The sequence below is a fragment of the Dasypus novemcinctus genome, chromosome 21 (assembly GCF_030445035.2).
Source record: "Dasypus novemcinctus isolate mDasNov1 chromosome 21, mDasNov1.1.hap2, whole genome shotgun sequence".
In the NCBI taxonomy this organism is placed as follows: Eukaryota; Metazoa; Chordata; class Mammalia; order Cingulata; family Dasypodidae; genus Dasypus; species Dasypus novemcinctus.
Genome location: NC_080693.1, coordinates 43,084,602 through 43,107,665, shown reverse-complemented (window position 1 = coordinate 43,107,665; position 23,064 = coordinate 43,084,602). Strand labels below are relative to the sequence as shown.

The following is a 23,064-nucleotide window of genomic DNA, read 5'->3' as shown; positions in this document are numbered from 1 at the left end:
AGGAGTACCTGGGAGGAGGCTGGGGGACCCGATGCAGGGAATGAAACACTCAGCCTCCAACCTGCACAGAAAGGGCCTCAGAGCACAGCCCCTCTCCCAGAAGGACCAGAAGAAATGTGATACAATGGATGCAGAGGACACTGAACTCACCAAAAGCTTCCATGACAGGGTTGGAGTTGAGGATCCGCTGTTCAATTCTCTCTGCCACCTTGTGGCTCTCCCAGGACGTGGACGAGGTGGCCACCACGGCATAGAACTTCATCAGGCAGCGAGATGTCCACGTCTGCGGCAGAAACAGCCCCGTAGGCACCACGCTCACATCGCCCTTCTGAGACTGTGTGAGGGAACAGTGCCCACCAGAGCCCCCTCTCAGTCACGCACACTGCTGACCAAATGGGCAGATGCTGCATTCAACTCGGGAGCCCTGGGCAAGGCCCTTCCTCCTCCTGTGAAACGGGCGCTTGCCTCTGTGTCTCCTGGCACAAGGGGGGCTGGGGAAGAGAAGCGCACATCCCTGCCTTGGGCAGGCTCCTCCGAGTCTGAGGCCTCCAAGCTGAGTCAACTCAGGTAGGCACTGAGCTGCCGAGGCTTTGAGGCTTTTCCCACTACTGAATACAGGCAGGCACAATTACCCACCTATTTTTAAGTGGTGAAACTGGGGCATAGAAAAAGCCATTTACACATCTAATAAATGCCAGGGCTCTGACTTAAACCCAGGCGGTCTATGATAAAATTCGTACCTTTTATTTTTAATCAGCTAAACAGAAGTAGAGCTTCATTTTTTTGGTCTTAATTTTTTTAATGTTACATATACATTATATACCATATATCCCCCTCCCCCCATAACAACTTCCTCCATCATCATGAGACACTCATTGCACTTGGTGAATACATCTCTGAGCACTGCTGCACCTCATGGTCAATGGTCCACACCATAGCCCACACTCTCCCACAGTCCACCCAGTGGGCCATGGGAGGACATACGATGTCTGGTAACTGTCCCTGCAGCACCACCCAGGACAACTCCAAGTCCCAAAAATGCCCCCACATCACATCTCTTCCTCCCACTCCCTACCCTCAGCAACCACCATGGCCACTTTCTCCACACCAATGCCACATTTTCTTCGATTACTAATCAGAATAGTTCATGAATAGAATATCAGTAAGTTCACTCTAATCCATATAGAGTTTCATTTTAATTTCCAATTGTTTGTTGCTAAGATATAGAAATACCACTGAATTTTACATACTGGCTTTGTATCCTATTACCCGGCTAAACTCTACTTCTTGCTACAATGTTTTAGTTGTAGCAGTCTTTTGGTAAATTCTTTAGGTTTTTCTACAATAAGGCTCTCTGCAAATCAGATCGTTTTATTTCTTCCTTTCCAGTATGCTTTATTTCTCTTTTCTCCCTCCCCTATCCCCCACTGCAGTGGCCAGGACCCCCAGAATAAAACTCAATAGATTTTATCATGAAGAAATGATGGATTTTCTCAAAGGCTTTTCCTGAATCTATAGAGATGATCATATGACTTTTCTGTTTAAAGCTACTGAGAGAAGCAGATTTTGCTCACCTGATAAGAGCGCCTACCACGAGCGGTCCAGGGTTCAAACCCAGGGCCTCCTGACCTGTGTGGAGCTAGCCCATGTGCAGTGCTGATGCACGCAAGGAGTTCCTGTGCCATGCAGGGGTGTCCCCCGCATAGGGGAGACCCACGCACAAGAAGTGCACCCCGTAAGGAGAGCTGCCCCGTGCGAAAAAATTGCAGCCTGCCCAGGAATGGCGCAACATGTACGGAGAGCTGACGCAGCAAGATGATGCAACAAAAAAGAGACACAGTTTTGCAGTGCTCCTGACAAGAACACAAGCAGACAAAGAACACACAGCGAATGGACAGAGAGCAGACAACTGGTGGGGGGGGGGGAGAAATAAATAAAATAAATCTTAAAAAAAAAAGTCTATTGATATGGTCAATGATATTAGCTGATTTTTGACTGTTAAACCAATTGTGTATTCTAGGGATAAATACTAATTGTCCATGAAGAATTATTGTTTTTATGCATTACTGGATTCAGTTTGCTAATATTTTGTTAAGGGTTTTTAATTCTATGTTCAGAAAGGATAAGGGTCTGTAGTTTTCCTTACTTTGTAGTGTCTTTGTGTGATTTTACGATTATAGTAAACCATGAAATGACAGAGATGGTCCCTCTCTTCTATTTTCTGAAAGAATTTGGGTAGAACTGGTAGTATTTCTTCCTTAAATACTTGGTAGATATAGCAGTTTGATATGGTTATGAATTCCACAAATAGATATTGGATTATGTTTATAATCTGGTCTGTACCTGGGCGTGACTGAGATATGATTAGGGCTTTGATTGGGCCATGTCATTAGGGTGTTAAGTCCCTGCCCTTTGGTGGGTGGGGACTCACAGATAAAAGGCATGGCAAAGGACAGAGCTGAGGGTTCTTAATGTTGGAGTTTGATGCTGAAGCCTTAAGCTGGAGCCCTGGGGAAAGAGAATCATTCAGCTGATAGTCTATAGCTGACCTTGTGGAGAAAACAGAGGAACTGAGCCCAGAGAGAAATGAACCCTGGGAAGAGAGGAACCCAGGAAGCCTGAACCCTCACAGACATCAGCAGCCATCTTGCTCCAACCCATGAAAGTAGACTTTGGTGAGGGAAGTAACTTATGCTTTACGGCCTGATATCTGTAAACTCCTACCCCAAATAAATACCCTATATAAAACCAATCAATTTCTGGTATTTTCCATCAGCATCCTTTGGCTGACTAATACAGTAGACTTCACAAGTGAAGTTACCTGGGCCTGGAGCTATCATTGTGGAAAGGTTTTTGATTACGAATCCAATTTTTTTTCATAAATACAGGATATACAGGTTATATATTTCTTGCATGAGCTTCAGCAGTTTGTTTTTCAAAAATATTTCTCCATTTCATCTAAATTGTGGAATTTATTGGCATAAAGTTGTTCATAACTTAGAAAACGGGGAGCTGACGTTTAATCTGTGCAGTTTATAATTAGGTTGATTGTAATTGATTGGAAATGGACAGAGATGAGGGTAGTGCAACAGTGTGAGTGTAATTAACAGTGCTCAAGTATGTCTGTGAAGGTGGCTGAAAGGGGAAGCAATGGGTTATATATGTTGCTAGAAGGAAAACCAGAGATACAATGTGAGATTGTATAACACAGTGAACCCTGTGGTGGCTGAGGACTGTAGTTAATAATACAAACATAAGAATGCTCTTTCAGGATCTGTAACAAAGATGCATCACTTGTATAAGGTGTTGATGAGGGGGGTCATATGGGAGGGAAATGCACCTAAAATAAAATATGGACTATAGTTAACAGTAATAGATTCACATCCTTGTATCAATTGTAACAAAGGTATCACACCAATGTTAAGTGTCAAAAACGGGTGTGTGTGTATGTGTGTGTTATGGAAATGTTGCCTATTTTATTCTTAGAAAAATGTTAAATGCCACAGAAACAACCAAATCTCTTTGTCCATTATACTGTTTTACTCTGAGGTTTCTCTGAAAATACATGTGAAGAACTTTTCATGATAACCAAGGTAAGTATATGATTTATGTTCTACCTGTTTATTAACATAACCCTGGTAAGAAGATAAAAATGGGACATGATTGAGTCTTGAGCATCTTGAAAGTTATATAGCTACACACTTCTATGGAATATAAAAGTATCCCGGGGGAAATAGTTGTGGCTCAACTGATAGAGTTTCCGCCTACCATATGGAAGGACCTGGGTTTGATCGCCGGGGCCTCATGGTGAAAAAGAAGAAGAGAAAGCATGCCCGTGTGGCAAGCAAGTGCCTGTGCGGTGAGCTAGTGCTTGCGCAAGTGCCTGTGTGATGAGCCAGTGCCCTGTGCAAGTGAGCGCAGCAAGTTGATGAAACATTAAAAGAGAGACAAGGGGAGAGTCAAGGTGAAGTGCAGTAGAAACCAGGAACTGAGGTGGCACAATTGACAGGGAACCTCTCTCACCATTAGAGGTCTCCAGGATCGAATCCCAGTGAATCCTAGAGGAGAGAAAATGAGAAGAGAAGACAACGCTGACAGCAAAAACAGCAGGGCGGGAGGAGAGGAAGGGGAGAAAAATAAATAAATCTTAAAAAAAAATAATAATAAAGGTATCCTGGTTGCCTTAGGTATGATAGAGGCCCTCACAGTAGCTAACAAAATATTAAACTTTCCTCCTGGGAAAGTCCTACTATATTTTTCAAGTAAGATGGCAAAAAGCTTTGGATTATATAAGCGTTGCCAATAAGCTTCAACCTTGAGGCTTGCATTTATGAACCTTACTCCTGTAATAATGATTAAATCTAAATATAGTTAATGCCTAAGGGTTGCCTCCTGAAAACCTCCTTGTTACTCAAAAGGGGCCTCTCTCTAAGCCAAACTCTGCAAATAAACTCATTACTTTACCCTCCAACATGGGACATGACTCCCAGGGATAAGCCTCCCTGGCACTGAATGATTATTAGCATGCATTAATCAGCAATGCATTTGGAGAAAGAACTTGATCAAAACGGGGAGATACTAAAGAGAAAATAGACTTTATGGATGAGATTTCACAAACTGCCACAGTAAAGAAAGCCTCAAACAAAAGTGCTACTGAGGGCCCCAGGGCTATCATGACACCATGGGCAAGCCAAAAGTCCACCCCCTTGGTGGGCCTTATCTGGGAATATATGTTAATCTATTTCAATATAACATAGATATACCCATTTTTAAATTTCCTAATCATGATTCTTCTTCTCCTTTTATCTGTGTATATAATTTTCAACTTAGTTAAGTATAGTTCTCAGAGACTAAAAGGCTTAGGACTGTTCATATGCCAATTAAGCCCTGATACCTAGCAGATACATGGTCAAATCCTATGCTCCAGTTCTTCAGGTCTGCCCTGGACAACCAACTAATGATGAGGATGGACCAGCCCCACCACAAAAACAAGGAGCATCTTCAACTGCAAGCAAACAATTCCATTCCTCTGCCCCCAAATATCTATATCCCTTCTCAAACTGAAGCAGTCAAAACATTGTCCCAAACCCTTCAAGTCCGAGGAATTAACAAAAATGGGAGAGAGGGACTGTAACCATTGACCAAAGCAGATTTGTTATTGTAGCTGCTAATTGAGTAACTTGTAACACTGATACAAATAATCTTTTTAAATCATATTTCCTTATCAGTAAGTAGGATCTGTAGTGATACCTTCTTTCATTCTTGATATTGGTAATTAGTGTCTTTTCTTTCCCTCTTTTTTTAAGTTAGACTAGAGAGTATCCATCTTTTCAAAGAAACATCAATGCATTTATTTTATTACATTTGTTTCCTACTTTATTTTCACTTTGTTAGTTCCTTTCTCTGCTTACTTAAGGTCTCATTTATTCTTTCCTCCCCTAGTTTCTTGAGATGGAAGTTGAGCACATTGATTTGTGTCCTTTATTCTTTTTCTAATGTAATCATTTAATACTCTACTGCTTTTTTTTAGCACAAATTTTGATATAATGAGCTTTCATCTTATTCAATTCAAATTCTTTTTGAAATGATATAATTTTATTTTTCTCTTTTTTAGGACTTTGAAAGAAATCTGAAACAAATTAGGCTTCAGGACAGAAAGTAAAATTCCAGAACAGAAATATAAAGCTAAGGTAATAAACATTTTTGTTTTCTGCTTCCATATAAAAAAGTCTGGATCTGATTGGAAGTCTGCATCTTGCAATCTGGGTCACCATCAGGATTTTTCCCCCTATTTTTATTCAAGAGATTGTAAAGTTACAAAAAGTTCATACACAAAATATGAATTCTTATATACCTCACCCCATTTTTATTATTTTGCATTAGTGTGGTACCTTTGTTAGAATTGATACAAGAACATTATAATGTACTATTAGTTATAGGCCAAAATTTACATTATCAAATTGTTTTCTAATAGTCCTTTATTATTTCATCTTTGATCCACAGGATATTTAGAAATGTGTTAATTTCCAAATGCTTTGGGATTTTCCAGGTGTCTTTGCTATTAATTTCTAGATCAGTCTACTCAGGTCAGAGGACAGAGTTGATATGATTTTAATCCTTTCAAAATAAGATTTGATTTATGGTTCAGTATATGGTTGATACTGGTGAACATTCCATGTGTACTTGAAAAGAATACTGAAATCTTGAACTATAATTTTACCTATTTCTCCTTTCAATTCTATCAGTTTTTGCTTTACGTGCTTTGAAACTCTGTTATTAGGTACATACACATTTAGGGTTGTTCTATCTTCCCAGTGAATTTATCCCTTTATCATCATGAAACATCTCACTTTACCCTTAGTAATATTTCTTGTTCTGAAATCAGTTTTTTTCCCCATATTAATGCAGCCACTCCATCTTTCCTTTCATTGATGTTAGAATAGTATAGTTTCCTATCCTTTTACTTTTAACCTGTCTCTTTATAATTATAATGGGTTTCTTGATGGCATTACTTGAGTCTCACTTTAAAAAAATACAAGCTGACAATCTCTGCCTTTTAACTGAAGTGTTTAGACCATTTAATTTTAATGTAATTATCATTAAGGTTGGGCATAAATCTACCATCTTATTTGCTCCATGTGATTGTTGCTTTTTTTCTCCTATCCTTGCCTTTTATTGAATTTAGTATTTTTAGAATTCCATTTTATCTCTGCAATACATTATTATTTTTGCTTTAGAGTGATTTTTGAAACAAACCAATTTTGATACATAATAAAGCATAAATCTACCCAAACTATAAAGTCACTGGTATTCAGGGTAATCACATACTTGTGCATTCATCACTTCAAACATTCTTAGAGCACTTTTATTATTCCAACAATAATAATAAACAAATAAAATTCATCACCTCTCAATCACTCTGCGACCCCTGCTGTACGTAGCTGCTATTCTTTTTCCTTCTCCCTAGTATATTTATATTTTGTAAAGTCTTATATATGCAATACCACCCATATTTGTGTTTTATATGGTTTTACTATCTTAGAGTCTCATATTACAGTTTTTAACTTTCCTTTTAGCAATACACATGACCTTAGACTTTCATTTCCAACCAGTCAAACCTATATAATAGCTCTGCTAGTTCCAAACACCATGACGCGCTTCTACCATTTCTATTCATGAATTATCTTGTAAAGAGAAAATAAGAGATTTTATATTCACTCACATTTTTACCATTTTCATACTCTTTATTCCATTGTAGAGATCCAAATATTCATCTAGCTTCATATTTTTTGCCTAAATAATTTTTTAAAAAATTTCCTGTATTGCAAGTCTACTGGCAAAGAATTCCTTCAAATTTTGTCTGAACAAGTCTTTATTTCATTTTCATTCTTAATAATATTTTCATTCTGAACATTTTCTAAGTTAACAGATTTTTTCCCCTCTCTTCCTTCTTCCCATTAAACATGTCACTCCACTATCTTTGGGCCTGCAGTTTTTGACAAGATACCCATTGTCAATCTTATCTTTGTTCTTCTGTATGTAATGTATTTTTCTGGATTCCTTTAAGAATTTCTTGTTTGCTTTTGTGCACTTTGACCAAATTTGTACCAGAAATCTGTTGGTTTTTATAAAGGGTATTTATTCGAGGTAAAAGCTTGCAGCTCCAAGGCCAAATCAGAGTATCAGCAGACGTACTTTCTCACCAAAGTCAGCTACTATTGATCCCGGCATGTTGCCACGTGGTGAAGCAAGATGATTGCTGATCTCTGCAAGATTTCAGCCTTCCCCTCTGTCACAGGATCAAAAATGACAGAGCTTTCTTCCTGTGTGTCTTTGTGTCTGTTTATATAAACCCATTAAGGGGGCAGGGACTCAACTTGAGTCACACCTTACTGATATAGTCAAATCAAAAAGCCCTAAAAGCAATGTTAATAGGTAATCTAATCAAAGGCCCCTCAAACTGAATTTAATACAATCAAAGGGTATTACACCCAGAGGAAGAGTTTACAAACATAATCTTTCTCTTTTTGGGATCCATAAAATAATCTCAAACTACCACAATATCTCAATTAAAAAATACAATATTGCTAAAAAATGCTGAGCATCATCTCAGCATTCAGTGTTTTGTCATCTTTTTGCTGGTAGAGGGCCTTGCCTTGAGGTTGATGGCTGCTAACTGATCAGGGTGGTCATAGCTGACGTTGGGATGGCTGTGACAAATGAGACAACTATGAAAACTGCCACATCAATTGAGTCTTCCTTTCATGAAAGGTATCTCTGTAGCATGCAGTGCTGTTTGATAGCATTTTACCCACAGTGGAACTTCTTTCAAAATTGAAATCATTCCTCTCAAACCCTCCTGCTGCTTTATCAACTAAGTTCATGCTATTCTAAATCCCTTTTTGTCATTTCAACAATATTCACAGTATCTTCCCCAGGAGTAGATTCTATCTCAAAAAACAAACACTTTTTTTTTTTTTTTTTTTTTTGCTCGTCCATAAGAAGCAACTTCTCATCTGTTCAATCATGAGCAATTCAGTCACATCTTGAAGCCCCATATTTACTTCTAGGTCTCTTGCGATTTATACCACATCTGCAGTGATTTTCTCCACTGAAGTCTTGAACCCCTCAACATCATTCATGAGGGCTGGAATCAATTTCTTCCAAGTTCCTGTTAATGTTGATATCCCATGAATCATGGATAAACTTAATGGCATCTGGAACAGCAAATCTTTTCCAGAAGGTTTTCAATTTACTTTGCCCAGATGCATCAGAGGAAGCACTATCTATGGCAGTTTTAGCCTTAAGAAATGTATTTCTTAAATAATAAGACTTGTAAGTCAGAATAACTCCTAGATCCATGGGCTGCAGAATGGATGTTGTGTTAGCAGGCATGAAAACGACATTAATCTCATTGTACATCTCCATCAGAGCTCTTGGGTAACCAAATGCATTGTCAATGAGCAGCAATATTTTGAAAAGAATCTTTTTTTTTCTGAGCAGGTATCAACAGTGGGCTTCAACTATTCAGTAAACTATATTGTAAACAGATGTGCCATCATCCAGACTTTGCTGTTCATGTATAGCACAGGCAGAGTAGATTTAGCATCATTAAGGGCCCTAGGGTTTTCAGAATTGGCAAATGAGCACTGACTCCAATTTAAAGTCATCAGGTACATTAGCCCCTAACAATATAGTCAGAATGTCCTTTGAAGCTTTGGAGCTAGGCATTGACTTTTTTTTTTTCAATTTATTTTATTTATTTCTCTCCCCTTCCCCCCCATCCCAGTTGTCTGTTCTGTGTCCATTTGCTGCATATTCTTCTTTTTGTCCGCTTCTGTTGTTGTCAGTGGCACGGGAATCTGTGTTTCTTTTTGTTGTGTCATCTTGCTGTGTCAGCTCTCCATGTGTGCGGCACCATTCCTGGACAGGCTGCACTTTCTTTTGCGCTGGGTGGCTCTCCTTATGGGGCGCACTCCTTGCGCATAGGGCTCCCCTACGTGGGGGACACCCCTGCGTGGCAGGGCACTCCTTGCATACATCAGCACTGCGCATGGGCCAGCTCCACACGGGTCAAGGAGGCCCGGGGTTTGAACCGTGGACCTCCCATGTGGTAGGTGGACACCCTATCCACTGGGCCAAGTCTGCTTCCTGGCATTGACTTCTCTCTATGCAATATAAGGTTGTTTTGCCTACACTGAAAATCTATTTTTAGACACTTTCATCAATTATCCTAGCTAGATCTTCTGGATAACTTGCTGCAGCTTCTATATCAGCACTTGCTGCTTCACTTTGTACTTTTATATTATGGAGATGGCTTCTTTCCTCTGCTAGCTTCAAACTTTTCTTCTACAGCCTTCTCACCTCTCTTAGCCTTCACAGAATTAAATAAAATTAAGGCCTTGTTCTGGATTAGGCTTTGGCCTAGGGAAATGTTGTGGCTAGGTTAATCTTCTACCTAGACCACTAAAACTTTCTTCCTATCAACAATAAGTCTGTTTCACTTATCATTTGTGTTCACTGGAATAGTACTTTTAATTTCCTTCAAGAACTTTTCCTTTTGCATTCACAGCTTGGCTAAATGTTTGGTGCAAGAGGACTATTTTTCAGCCTGTCTTGGGTTTCAACATGCCTTTCTCACTAAGCTTAATAATTTCTCCCTTTTGATTTAAAGTAAGAGACATGTGACTCTTCCTTCATGTGAACATTTAAGAGGTCATTGTAGGGTTATCAGTTGACCTAATTTCAATATTGTTGTGTTTCAGGGAATAGGTAGGCCCAAGGAAAGAAAAAGAAATGGGGAATGGCAGGTCAGTGGAGCAGGTCAGAACATACACAACATTTATAAAGTTTGCTGTCTTATATGGTTGCGGCTTGTGGTGCCCCAAAACAATTATAAAAATAATGTAAAAAATAACTGAACACAAGATGGCATCAGAGTAGCTCAGGAAAAGCGCAGCTCTCATGTAAAATAGGGGAGAAGGTGTAGAAGTAGTCTGAAGGACCCACTTTGGGGACCCCTGTAGGCCGAGAAAGTGCTGTGCACATCTTCCAGGAGGGACTGGGGACACAGAGACAAAGGCCAAAGGGAAAACCGTCTGATATCCCTGTGGCTGGGAATGCCACCCATCTCCCATCCCCAAGGCAAACAGTCTCTGTAAAACTGTGGCCAAGTGGCCAAGGGGTAGGGGAAAGGACAGATTCCTCCCAAGGTTGAGGGATCGGTGGAGAGTTGCCTCTGGTTTCTCCACAGCGAATATAACTACCATAATTTGCAAGCTCAGAAGAGGTAGTGGAAATTGAAGGATTAATCTCTGTGGAAGGTTTTGCCAAGAAGTTCCATTTGCTGGCTGGCTGAGAAAGTGAAGGAAGACAGACTGGACTCTCCCAATTCTTTCCTAGGCATGGTAGACCTCATTGGGCCCCCATTAGCAGCTTCCTGCCATTGTTTTGAGTACTTAACAAGGCAATATTAAAGTTTTAGGAAAAATTAAACTAAAAATGAAAGAAAAGTAGTGAAATAAAACCATTAGGCAAGAGAGAGAAATTGGTCAACACAGCAAAATAATCAACACAAGCAGATGCCTAGGTATCAACAAAAGATAACGTACACTAAGAAATAGGAAGATATGACTCACTCAAAGGCACAAGCCAAGAATCTAGATAAGACTCAGGATTTAGAGCAATAGTAAGCTGTGAAAACAGAAAGCCAGGGGATAAAAAAATGGACAAAGTAACACCTTTAAAGTAGTAACACTGAATGTTAATGGATTGAAATCCCCAATTAAAAGACATAGACTGATAGAATGGATTAAAAAAACATGAGCCATCTATATGTTGTCTACAAGAGACTCATCTTAGACAAAAGTACACAATCGGGCTGAAAGTGAAATGCCGGGAAAAAGATATTCCACCCTAAAAGAAAAAAAAAAAAAAAAAGGGGGGAAGTGGATTTGGCTCAACTGAAAGAGCATCCGCCTACCACACGGAGGTCCAAGGTTCAAACCCAAGGCCTCCTGATCTGTGTGGCGAGCTGGCCCACGCGCAGTGATGTGTGCAAGGAGTGCCGTGCCATGTAGGAGTGTCCCCCACATAGGGGAGCCCCATGCACAAGGAGTGCACCCCGTAAGGAGAGCCACCCCACGCGAAAAAAGTGTAGCCTGCCCAGGAGTGGCGCTGCACACATGGAGGGCTGACGCAGAAAGATGATGCAACAAAGAAAAGAGACACAGTTTCCCAGTGCTGCTGACAAGAATACAAGTGGATACAGAAGAACACACAGCGAATAGTCAGAGAGCAGCCAATGGGGGCAGGGGGAGAAAGGGGAGAGAAATAAATAAATAAATAAATCTTAAAAAAAAAAAAAAGTGGGTGTAGTGAAACTAATATCAGATAGAATAGATACTAAATGCAAAACTTGTAAGAGATGAAGTAGGTTACCATATATTAATAAAAGGGACTCCTCACCAAAAAGAAATAATAAATATTTATGTGCCTAACATAGGTACCCAAAAATACATGAGACAAACAATGGCAAAACTGAAGGAGAAATAGACATCTTTACAATAATAGTTAGAGACTTCAACATTCCACTCTCAGCATTAGAAAGGACATCTGGACAAAAGATAAATAAAGAAACTGAGAGCTTAAACAATATGGTAAATGAACTAGATCTAGCATTTATAGAGGATTACACCCCAAAACAACAGGATAAAAAAGTAAACAAACAACAACAACAGGATATACATTCTTCTCAAGTGCTCATGGATGTTTCTCCAGGATAGGCTATATGTTGGGACATAAGTCAGATCTCAATAAATTTTTAAAAATTCAAGTTATACTAAACACTCTGATCATAAGGAAATTAAGTTGGAAATTAATAACAGGAGGAAAATGGAAAAATCCACAAATACATGGAGATTAAGCAATACACTCCTATTAATATAATCAGTGGGTTAAAGAAGAAATTACTAGAGGAATCAGTAAATACCTCAAGAAAAATGAAAATGAGAACACAACATACCAAAACTTAGGGGATTCAGCAAAGGCAGTGCTGAGAGGGAAATTTATAGCCCTCAGTGCTTACATTAAAAAAAGAAGGAGGAGCTAAAATTAAAGACCTAACTGCACACCTGGCAAAATCAGAAAAAGAACAGCAAATTAATCCCAAATCAAGCAAAAAGAAAGAAAGATTAGATCAGAAATAAATAAAATGGAGGGGGAAAAAAAGAAAATCAACAGAGCTAAAAGTTAGTTTTTTGAGAAGATTAACAAAATCAATAAACCCTTAGCAATGTTGAATTAAGCAAGCCAGACAGAAAAGAACACTTTGACTGCATTACTATGAACTAAATATATTGTGTAACATATTGTATGATTCCATTAATATAAAATGTGAGTATAAATCAATTTATAAAGATGAAAAAAATGTTCAACATCACTAACTATTAAGGAAATGCAAATCAAAACTATAATGAGTTATCATCTCACACCATAAAGAATGGCCATTATTCCGATGGGGTTAACTACCAGGGCAGATGGCCCCTCTTTGGAAATGGTGTTTATGTGTGATGAATCTGGACTCAGATGGGATCTCCCTTCATAAGACTTTCATGCCAATGTGCTGGAGGTGCAGTTAATGTTGGGGTTTTAGATATATTTAGGGGATTTGAATCTCTGGACTGACAATGTGATAGCCAGATCCTGAGCCTCAACAGACTCCAGCACCTACAATCTGATTTATTGGATTTACCACACTCAGCTAAGATGGAGTTGAAGAAGGACAACCACCACACCATGGAGCCTAGAGTGATTACAACTGAAAATGGGAGGATTGCATCCAGCATCCAGGTGGAATCTGACCCACCTCTTGACATAGAGGTGCAATGGACACAACCAATCCAATGTCCACATAGAAGAGGTGGCATTGGAATGGGAAAAGTGGACATAGTGGACGAAGGGTATGGGGAAAGGCAGGAAGAGATGAGAGGTGGAGGCGTCTTTGGGACATGGAGCTGCCCTGGATGGTACTTCAGAGGCAATCACCGGACATTGTAAATCCTCACAGGGCCCACTGGATGGAATGGAGGAGAGTATGGGCTATGATGTGAACCAATGTATATGAGGTGCAGAGGTGCCCAAAGATGTACTTACCAAATCCAATGGATGTGTCATGATGATGGGAACGAGTGTTGTTGGGGGGGGGAGAGGGGGGGTGGGGGGATGGGGTTGAATGGGACCTCACATATATATTTTTAATGTAATATTATTACAAAGTCAATAAAAAATAAAAAAATAAAAAAAAGAGAAAAAAAATATATAAAATATAAAAAAAAAAAAAAGAATGGCCATTATTAAAAGAACAGAAAACTTCAAGTGCTGGAGAGGATGTGGAGAAATAGGAACACCCACTGTTGGTGGGACAGTAAAATGATGCAACCTCTCTGGCTGGCCTTCAGGAACCTAAATATAGAATTTCTCTAGGATCTGGCAATCCCACTACTAGGAATATATTCAGAAGGACTGAAAGTAAAGACATGAACAGATATTTGCACATCCATGTTCACAGCCGCATTATTCACAAGTGCTAAAAGATGGAAAGTCCCTAAGTGTCTGTCAAGCAATGAATGGATAATGGTATATTCATTCAATGGTATATTACTCAGCTGTAAGAAGAAATCAATTAGGGAAGCAAATGACAACATGGAGGAACCTTGAGGATATTATGTTGAGTGAAATAAGCCAGACAAAAAAGGATGAATATTGTATGGTCTCACTGATATGAGCTAAATACAATGAGTAGACTTAAGAAGTTAGACTATGAAATTTAGGTCCAATGTGGAAGGTGGGATAAGAAGGTAGAGAAGATGCTGGATGTGTAGAGAATTTTAATAAGGTCAAATGCAAATACACGGTAACAGCTGGAGTTGATGGTAACACATTATAATGAGTGTAGCCATTACTGTTAATTTATGGATGTGACTGTAGTTGAAACAAGTAGTCTACAGAGATTAATGTTAGTTAGAAGGATAGCTGGAGGATAATACTGAGAATGTGTAACAATGATTTCGGAAGTAGATGAGGATTATGGTTAACATAAATATAGGAATGTTCTATAATGGTGTTAAAAATATGGTGATACATGGGAAAAATATAACTAATGTAAGTTATGGACTATAGTTAACAACAACATTGTAATGTTTTTATAGCAAAAATGAAATTGGTACTATATTAATTCTAAAGGTAAAAAAAAAGAATATGGGGAAGTGGGTTTGGTTCAACTGATAGAGCATCTGACTACCACATGGGAGGTCCAGGGTTCAAACCCAGGGTCTCCTGACCCATGTGGTGAGCTGGCCCACACACAGTGCTGATGCATGCAGGGAGTGCCATGCCACGCAGGGGTGTCCCCTGCTTAGGGGAGCCCCAGGCACAAGGAGTGCATCCCATAAGGAGAACCACCTCACATGAAAAATGAGCAGCCTGCCCAGGAGTGGTACTGCATACACAGAGAGCTGACACTGCAAGATGATGCAACAAAGAGAGACACAGATTCCCAGTGCCACTGACAAGAATGCAAGCAGACACAGAAGAACACACAGCGAATGGACACAGAGAGTAGACTACTGGGGGGGAGAAGGAGAGAGAAATAAATAAGTAAATAAATATTAAAAAAAAAAAAAAGAATAGAGTTTGGTTTTGTGAGATATGAATAGGATTAAGCATTTTTTTCTCTTCATTTATTTTTCATTAATAAGGAGAGCTTGACTATGTCATTTAACTAATTTGTATTCATCTGTGTATCTTTCTAAACACTGGAGGAACAACTGAGTTAGCAGTTGGAATTAGATGAGATATAAATGCCTGAAAAAGAACTTTTTAGGAGTAATGCTTCCATAACTTGTCGAGCTACCTTTTTTCATTCATTTTTGTAAATTTGAAATAAAGTTGTTAATTTTAAAAATCCTGAAAAAAAAATAGTAAGAACACAAATCACCTTAATTGCTATAACAATAATGAAAAAGTTTGAAATATTATAAGAATTACCAAAATGTGACAGAGACATGAAGTGTGTATACGCTGTTGGGAAAATGGCGCCATAGACTTGCTCAACGCAGAGTTGCCACAAACCTTCAATTTGTAAAAAATGCAGTATCTACAAAGTGCAATAATGCAAAGCAAAATAAATTGAAGTATACCTGTACTATGTAACCTTTGGATTGGCTTTTTTCACTTAGTATTAATTCCCTTGAGATAAATCTAAGTTGTTGAGTATATGAGTAGTTTTGACCCTAAATTATTGCTAAACAGTATTCCATGGTCTGGATGTTTACCCATTTACTCAATGAAGGACAAGTAAGCAGTTTCCAGTTTTTGACTGCTATGTGTATAGATGCTTGAGCATTATTGTACACATTTTTATGTGAACATAAGTTTTCATTTCTTTGGGATAAAACCTGAGAAGTGCAACTGCTGGGTTGTATGGAAATTCCACATTTAGTTTTATAAGAAATTCCTGAACTATTTTTCCTACCAGCAATGTATGAGACATTCAGCTTCTCCATATCCTTGTCAGCATTTAGTTTTTAATTTGGCCAAGCTGAAAGGTGTGTAATGGTTGTTGTTTTTTTTGAGATTATTTATTTCTCTCCCCACCCCGCCCTCCATTGTCTGCTCTCTGTGTCCATTTTGCTGTGTGTTCTTCTGTGTCTGCTTGTATTCTCATTAGGCAGCTCTAGGAACTGATCCTGGGACCTTCCGGAGTGGGAGAGAAGTGATCATTCTCTTGTGCCACCTCAGCTCCCTGATCTGCTGTGCCTCTTATTATCTCTCCTTTGTGTCTCTTTTTGTTGTCCCTGATCTGCTGTGCCTCTTATTATCTCTCCTTTGTGTCTCTTTTTGTTGTGTCATCTTGCTGTACCAGCACTCCGCACAGGCCAGCACCTCATGCGGGCCAGCTTGCCTTCACCAGGAGGCCCTGGATGTCAAACCCCAGACCTCCCATATGTAGACAGGAACCCAACTGCTTGAGCCACATCTACTTCCCTCATTATGGTTTTTATTGCCCTAATACCTGACAATGACAAAGAGAAGATACCAGGAGATGAGAGATGTTAAGAAAATTATGGGAAATGAAAAGTAAATGATTGGTGGTAATGATTTAGTTCACTGGCTACAAATGGAAACTTAAGTCTGAGCAGGGGAAGTCCATCAGAAATAAGCTAAGTAGTACAGCAGATCCCTAGAAATTGGTGGCTGCAGGTGTCAGATGTAGATGAAAACAGCAGGCTTGACTGAAAGACTGAAGAAGGAAATTTAGACCCTCAGATTTTACCCCTACCATATTAGACAACAGAAAGTTTCTTTCTTAGAAAGCAGCTAGGGATGGAAGAAGCAAATCAGAAGGGTTAATCTATGCAGAATTGGTTAAAAAAAACGCTGTTGTTTGTTAATCTTTGAAAATAAGCAGAAAATGTGAAAGCACATTATAGTGTTTGTAACTACCAGTGCTATTATAAGGGTTTGACAGTGGTTGAAAGAGAAGGTCTATAGTCATGTATATTACTACAAGGAAAGCTAAAAAATCTAACGGGACTGTATAGCATAGTGAAACCTCATATGGAATATGAATATGGGTCATACTGCATATAAGACTGTTTTTCTTTGAAACCAAACAAATGTATGTTGTTACAAGATGATAATATCAGACCAAAAACCCAGCCTTATGCTAAGTGAAAGAAACCAGATACAAAGTACTACATATTTATTATTTCACTTATATAAAATGTAAATATGAATAAATTTACAAAGATGGAATTAGATAAGTGGTTATGTAGGGCTGGGGAAGGATAGTGGGACTAAGAGGTGACAGCTAAAAGATGTGGAATTTTTCTTTTTGGAGTAGTGAAATTGTTCTAAAATTTTTTGTGGTGGTGAATGCACAACACTGTGACTATACTAAAAGCCACTGATTGTACGCTTTGGAAGAATTGTATGGTATGTGAAAACAATGACTTGTTCTTAAATATGCAACTCAAGAGTCATAAAATATTTGATAAACCTCTTTTACATGAATGACAAATATAACACCAAATGGAAAAGAAACCAAAAGGAAAGAGAGACAGTGCAAGAAACAGAAGACAAGTAAAAAAACATGAAATATCCTCAAGGAGAAGAGAGTGGATCTATGAAAGAACAGAATGCTGGGGGAGAATATTCAGAGAATAAGAAAGGACTCTTAGGAATTAAAATTTTTAACAAAAATTAAAATTCTAAAGAAGAATTGGAAGGTAAAATAGAGACTATCTCTTAGAATGTAGGACAAAATATTAAGAAATAGGGGGAAACAGATGTGGCTCAAGCAGGTGGGCTCCCATCTACCATATAGGAAGTCCAGAGTTTGATACCCAGGGCCTCCTGGTGAAGGCAAGCTGGCCCACGTGGAGTGCCACCATGCACAGGAGTGCCAGCCGATGTGGAGAGTTGGTGCAGTAAGATGACACAGCAAAAAGAGAAAAAGAGGAGAGACAATAAGAGACGTAGCAGAACAGGGAGCTGAGGTGGTGCAAGAGAATGACTGTCTCTCTCCCACTGCGGAAGATCCCAGGATTGGTTCCCGGAGCTGCCTAATGAGAATACAAGCAGACACAGAACACCCAGCAAATGGACAAAGAGAGCAGATAACGGGGAGGGGGGTGAAGGGGAGAGAAATAAAAAGGGAAAAAAAAAAAAGCAGGACTAGGTGAGAAAAATGATAATTAGACAATCAGCAATCTTCTTACAAATAGGAGTTTCAGGAAGAAAAAATAAAGGTGAGGAAATTATTAGACATAAAACAAAAACAGTTCGTAGAATGAAATGTCATGAGTTTCCAGGTTACAAGGACCACATAAAGTACCCAGAATGGTAGAGGAAAAAGACAGTTCAAAGACACAGCACTGCGAATTTTAATACCTATGGAAAAAAAGAAGATACTAAAAGCTTCTGGAAAGAAGAAATCACCATTAGGGACTGGAACTCTCAACAGCAATATGTGAAGAACATGTAAGGAAAGAATTTTAAAATTGGGAAGAAAATAATTCCCAACATAGAATTATAAAATGCAGCCAAAATATCAATCAAATTTGAGGCAGAAAAAACATTTTCAGAGGTGTTAAGGACTTAAAAATTTGCCCTCCATGTACCTTTTTCAGGAAGCTACTGAAGAATGTGCTTCATAAAAACAAGGCAGTAAGGAAGCAGACGTGACTCAAGTGATTAGGCTCCCGCCTACCATACAGGAGGTCCAGGGTTCAATTCCTAGGGCCTCCTGGTAAAGGCAAGCTGGCCTGAAGAGAGAGCTGGCCCATGCAGGAGTGCTGGTGCAACAAGATGACACAACAAAAACAGACAAAGAGAGACAATAAGAGTTGCAGCAAACCAGGGAGCTGAGGTGGAGCAAGAGATGGCGCATCTCTCTACCACTTCAGGAGGTCCGGGGATCAGTTCCTGGTGCTCCCTAAAGAGAAGACAAGCAGACACACAGAACACACAGCAAATGGACACAGAAAGCAGACAACAGGGGTGGGGGTAATAAATAAATCTTTAAAAAAACAAGGCAGTAAACAAAGAAAGCGGAAGCCATGGGCTCCAGCAATAGGGGATTTATTTTGAGAGAGGGGATCTGGGGGTCACCAGAGTGAGGCAGAGAAGCTCACCGGCAGCCCTGTCTACATCCCCTAGGCAGTCACCAATCCAAACAGAAGCAGGAGGCCTGAGAGCTCTAGAAAGGATGCCTCCAAGGGAAAAAAAGGACCTGATTTGCTTGCCTGTTTGAAGGTATTTTCCTGCTTTGGTGATAAGTTTGGTAAGTAATTAATTATAGGTATCAGAAACTAAGCAAGTGAAAAAAAATGGGGCAATTAGTAAGCAGTGGGGAAATAAAAATTAAACAAGAAAGGAAATATAATCATATTATATGACCCTGACGTGAACCACATATACATGGTCACAGTATTGTAAACACTGTATGTTGACAACTTGAAATTGTAATATACTACATATGGATAATAGGGCAAGGAAATAAGGGCTAAATTCTTATCAAAATAGGAAGTAAAGAGACAAGGTCTGAAGATAAAACATCAAGACATAACAATATAAGCATGTGTTTAGAAATTCTGATGTAAATACCCAAATAAACTATTAAAAGATGTGAAAGTAGCTGCCTCTGAAGAGAGGGAACAGGGTTGAGAGCTATGGGGCAGAGTGGTTGTTCTTTATAAGCTTTAGAGTAGTGCTTGATTTTTCAACTATGTAACTGTATTACTTGTTTAAACAATGAATTAAATTTAATAAACATACCAGGCCCAGCCTATTTTCACAGTGGCTACTGAATAAAGGATTACTAAGGTTTGGTTGCATAGGTCTTGAGCCAGGTCCAAGCAATGCTGGGGGACAAAGGGCTTTGTTCAGGAGCAAGCTTAGCTGTCAGCCTCTTCACAGGCCACCTTGACATAGCTCTGAGATACCCTCTCCATATCCAAGTCCAACCCTCATCCCAGCAACTTACTCTCTGGTTCCTTGTCTGTCTTTCCCAGTGGACTAAGCACCCCTGAAAGCTGGATGTTACATTTTTCGTCTCTGTTCCTCCCCCTGCTTTCCCCCAGTAACTAGCCCAGGCCCTGGAATCAGAACAGTGCTCAATACTCAGCAGTTCTCTCATGTGCAGGTGTGGACAGAATGAGTTCATGGACCAAAGAAACCCTCCTGAAGGTAGAAGTGCCGTGGAAAGAGCAAGGTGGCTGAGTAAAACTCGGCAAGAAGGCAGCCTCGGCCTAGCCTCCCCTGACCAGCTGCATAACGCCACTCTTCTTTGTGAACATTCTGTCTCACACCTGTTGTGGTTCTACCTCCAATGTGTCACACAGCCTCACTAGGAGCATCTCTTCTCCCCCACAGTTGGCTCCACATGCTGCCTTTGCCACCAAGGCAACACGGAGGGGGCAGGGCAGGCCACGCCAATAAACCCTTTCCCAAGAGTAACCCCAGCTCCTTGTGGAGGAGCACTACCTTGTGCCAGGCATGCCACCAACTGCTTTACGTGCTTTGGCTCCCTTAACCTCTCAGCAGCCCCATGAGTTAGGTGTCTCTCACCTGTAAAATGGCAGGGGAGAGAACTGAGGTTTGCAGAAGCTAAATGCCTTTCCTGGTGTGTTCTTAATGACTAAGCTATCGTCCCCAACAGCCGACTTTCATTTCTACTGGTTTCAGAGCTGGAAGAGACCAATTTAAAAAAGAGGGCTTAGAGAGGAAAGTATCTTACCCAGGAGTCTTCAGTTAGTGGTAGAGCCTGGATAAGAACCCCGTCTCTGGACTTCCTGCACAGTGCTTGCCTACCACTGCACACTGACCCCTGCTTGAGCCAGCATATCTGGGAACGACGAGGCAGCAAATGACTCCACAAGGGATGGCCCCGTGCCTCTCTGCTCACCCAGCTAGTCATGAGGTTGACAGGGTGGGAAGGAGGCTCTCCTACCTTTCCAGCACCACTCTCTCCACTGACAATGATAGACTGGTTGACCGGCTTGATCAGGCCCTTGACATTCCTGTAAGTCTGTTCACCCACAGTGAAGATGTGGGGCTTCAGTTTCTGAAACATCAAGGGGAGAAAGCTTACATGACAGAACACCTGTCTTCAAGAACTGGTTGAACCCATGATGGCTGAAACAGAGAGGCTGCCAAGAACAGTGGCAGGATGCTTCCTCCAGGAAAATGTCCTGGATGCATCAGTGTTGGGCCTAACTGTGGGACCCCCAAGATGGCTGTACCTTCTCATCTTCTCTCCTGGAAGCAGTACTGGCCTTGACCGGTCTGATAGTAACACTTTATGCTTCTGTTTTTTATCTTGCCTTAATAGTCTTATTCTGCTGTTCATTAACTTACATCATTGTACTTTTGCAGTTTGCAAAGAATTTTCTGACAATTTATTGCCAAAGTTGTCTATGCATTAGTTTGCTAGCTAATCCCCTTCTATAGATGAGAAATCTGGGAGTTAGAGGGTTAAATAATCTTCCCAAGGCCACTCAGCAAGTAATTGCATCAATGTGATTTGAACTCAGTGTCCTGAACATCAAGCTGGGCACTGGGGACACAGAGGGACCATGAAGAAGCTTTTGCCTTTGAGGAGCTCACATCTAGTAGGGCAGGGAGGCAGGGAGGCAGGGAGGCAGGGAGGCAGGGAGGCAGGGAGGCAGGGAGGCAGGGAGGCAGGACCAACAGCTGGTGAGAAGTGGGCTCTCAGGGCAGACAGACACAAACCATGCATGGGCGGGGCCATCTGCATGATACCCAGCTCAGTCCAGTACTGCCTCCATCTGATCACTTACTCACAGCTTCCTGAAGGGAGAAGGTACCTGTTCTGGATGGTGCCAGAGCCGTCCATATCTCCACCTGCCCTTGACCCAGCCACCTCTCACCTGGACTGTTACAAAGCCTCTCAGGGTTCTCCCTGCCTGTGGACTCATATTCCTGAATTTAGCTCTCCCTATTCTAAAGTAACTATTCCCACAGTGGGCTCTGTTCACACTCCCACCTCCACCCTTGATAAAGAAACTTCATGGATTGACGCCAGCTGTGGTGCTTCAGTTCCTTCACAAATAGCCCAGCTCATCTCACCTTTCTACCCTCATCTCCTGGCTCTCCCCAGCAAGTCTGTTCTTGCCTCTCCTGAACACATCATGCTTTTTAACACCAACAAGCCCAGTCCCTGCCTGTACTGCCCTCAGTAGAAAATGTGCTGAATTTTCTAGGGCAATTCTTATCTTGTGTAATTTTATTCTTTCCCGAAAAAGTGGTTTATTAAATACACAAATATACTTTCATAAATCCTATTAATAAACCCACAAACAAGATCCTTTATGTTATGTTCCTATGTTAGAGTCTGCACTCAGTTAAATATTTCTTTATACCCCCTGCCCCATAATCAATTCTTTTTGTGTCCAAATTTCTGTGAGCTCCTGGTAGGCAGGGCAGTGGCAGCTTCTGCTCAGCCTCCCTGGAACCCAGCCAGGACTTGGCCCTAGCAGACTGTGAATAACTGCATGGGTGGTGACTAGAAGACTAAGGGTGGGAAGCTGCAGAGAGGCCTAGGGAGAAGATGGGGAACCCTGAGGCCACGGGAAGCAGGCTGAGCCTTACCTGGGGCCGAGGTGCAGCGTGGTACTCTCTCATCAGCTCTGAGGAGTATAGCCAAGGAACAGGCTTAAAGGGGTTCAGAGCCACCAGGGTGCAGCCAGCATTGGTGTAGAACGTGTCCGCCAGGTACCGGGCCTGCAGGCACCTCAGAACTGAGACAGAGGAGCCTTTAGCAAACTGACTCAAATGTAGACAAAGACACATATACAGGCACAAACCAGCCTAACAGTCCTCTCTCTGCAATTAGCCAAGTGCCATTAGATCCCAGCAGCTCCCTGATGAGTAGGTACAAGATCTAATTAAGATGAGGCCCAAATCTGGAGTAAAACCTGCCCTGGGGAGCCCAGGTTCAGCCACCAGGCTCCCATGGGTAGAAGTCTGGAGCAGCCCACT

At 40.7% G+C, this 23,064-nt stretch overlaps 1 protein-coding gene across 4 annotated transcripts in view; it reads right to left on the bottom strand.

Moving 5' to 3' along the window:
- Nucleotides 1–23,064, bottom strand: part of MYO19 (myosin XIX) — a 50,471-nt gene that overhangs the window by 20,469 nt on the left and 6,938 nt on the right. For all 4 annotated transcript variants that reach the window (XR_011646844.1, XM_012526572.4, XM_012526574.4 and 1 more), the window contains 3 exons: nucleotides 22,675–22,823; nucleotides 21,014–21,127; nucleotides 151–283 (listed from right to left, as the gene is read on the bottom strand). Coding sequence is in view for 3 of the 4 variants with exons in the window: in XM_012526572.4 (XP_012382026.1) it covers nucleotides 151–283; nucleotides 21,014–21,127; nucleotides 22,675–22,823 (396 nt within the window). In the remaining variant the exon portion in view is untranslated. The remainder of the gene's footprint in view (nucleotides 1–150; nucleotides 284–21,013; nucleotides 21,128–22,674; nucleotides 22,824–23,064) is intronic.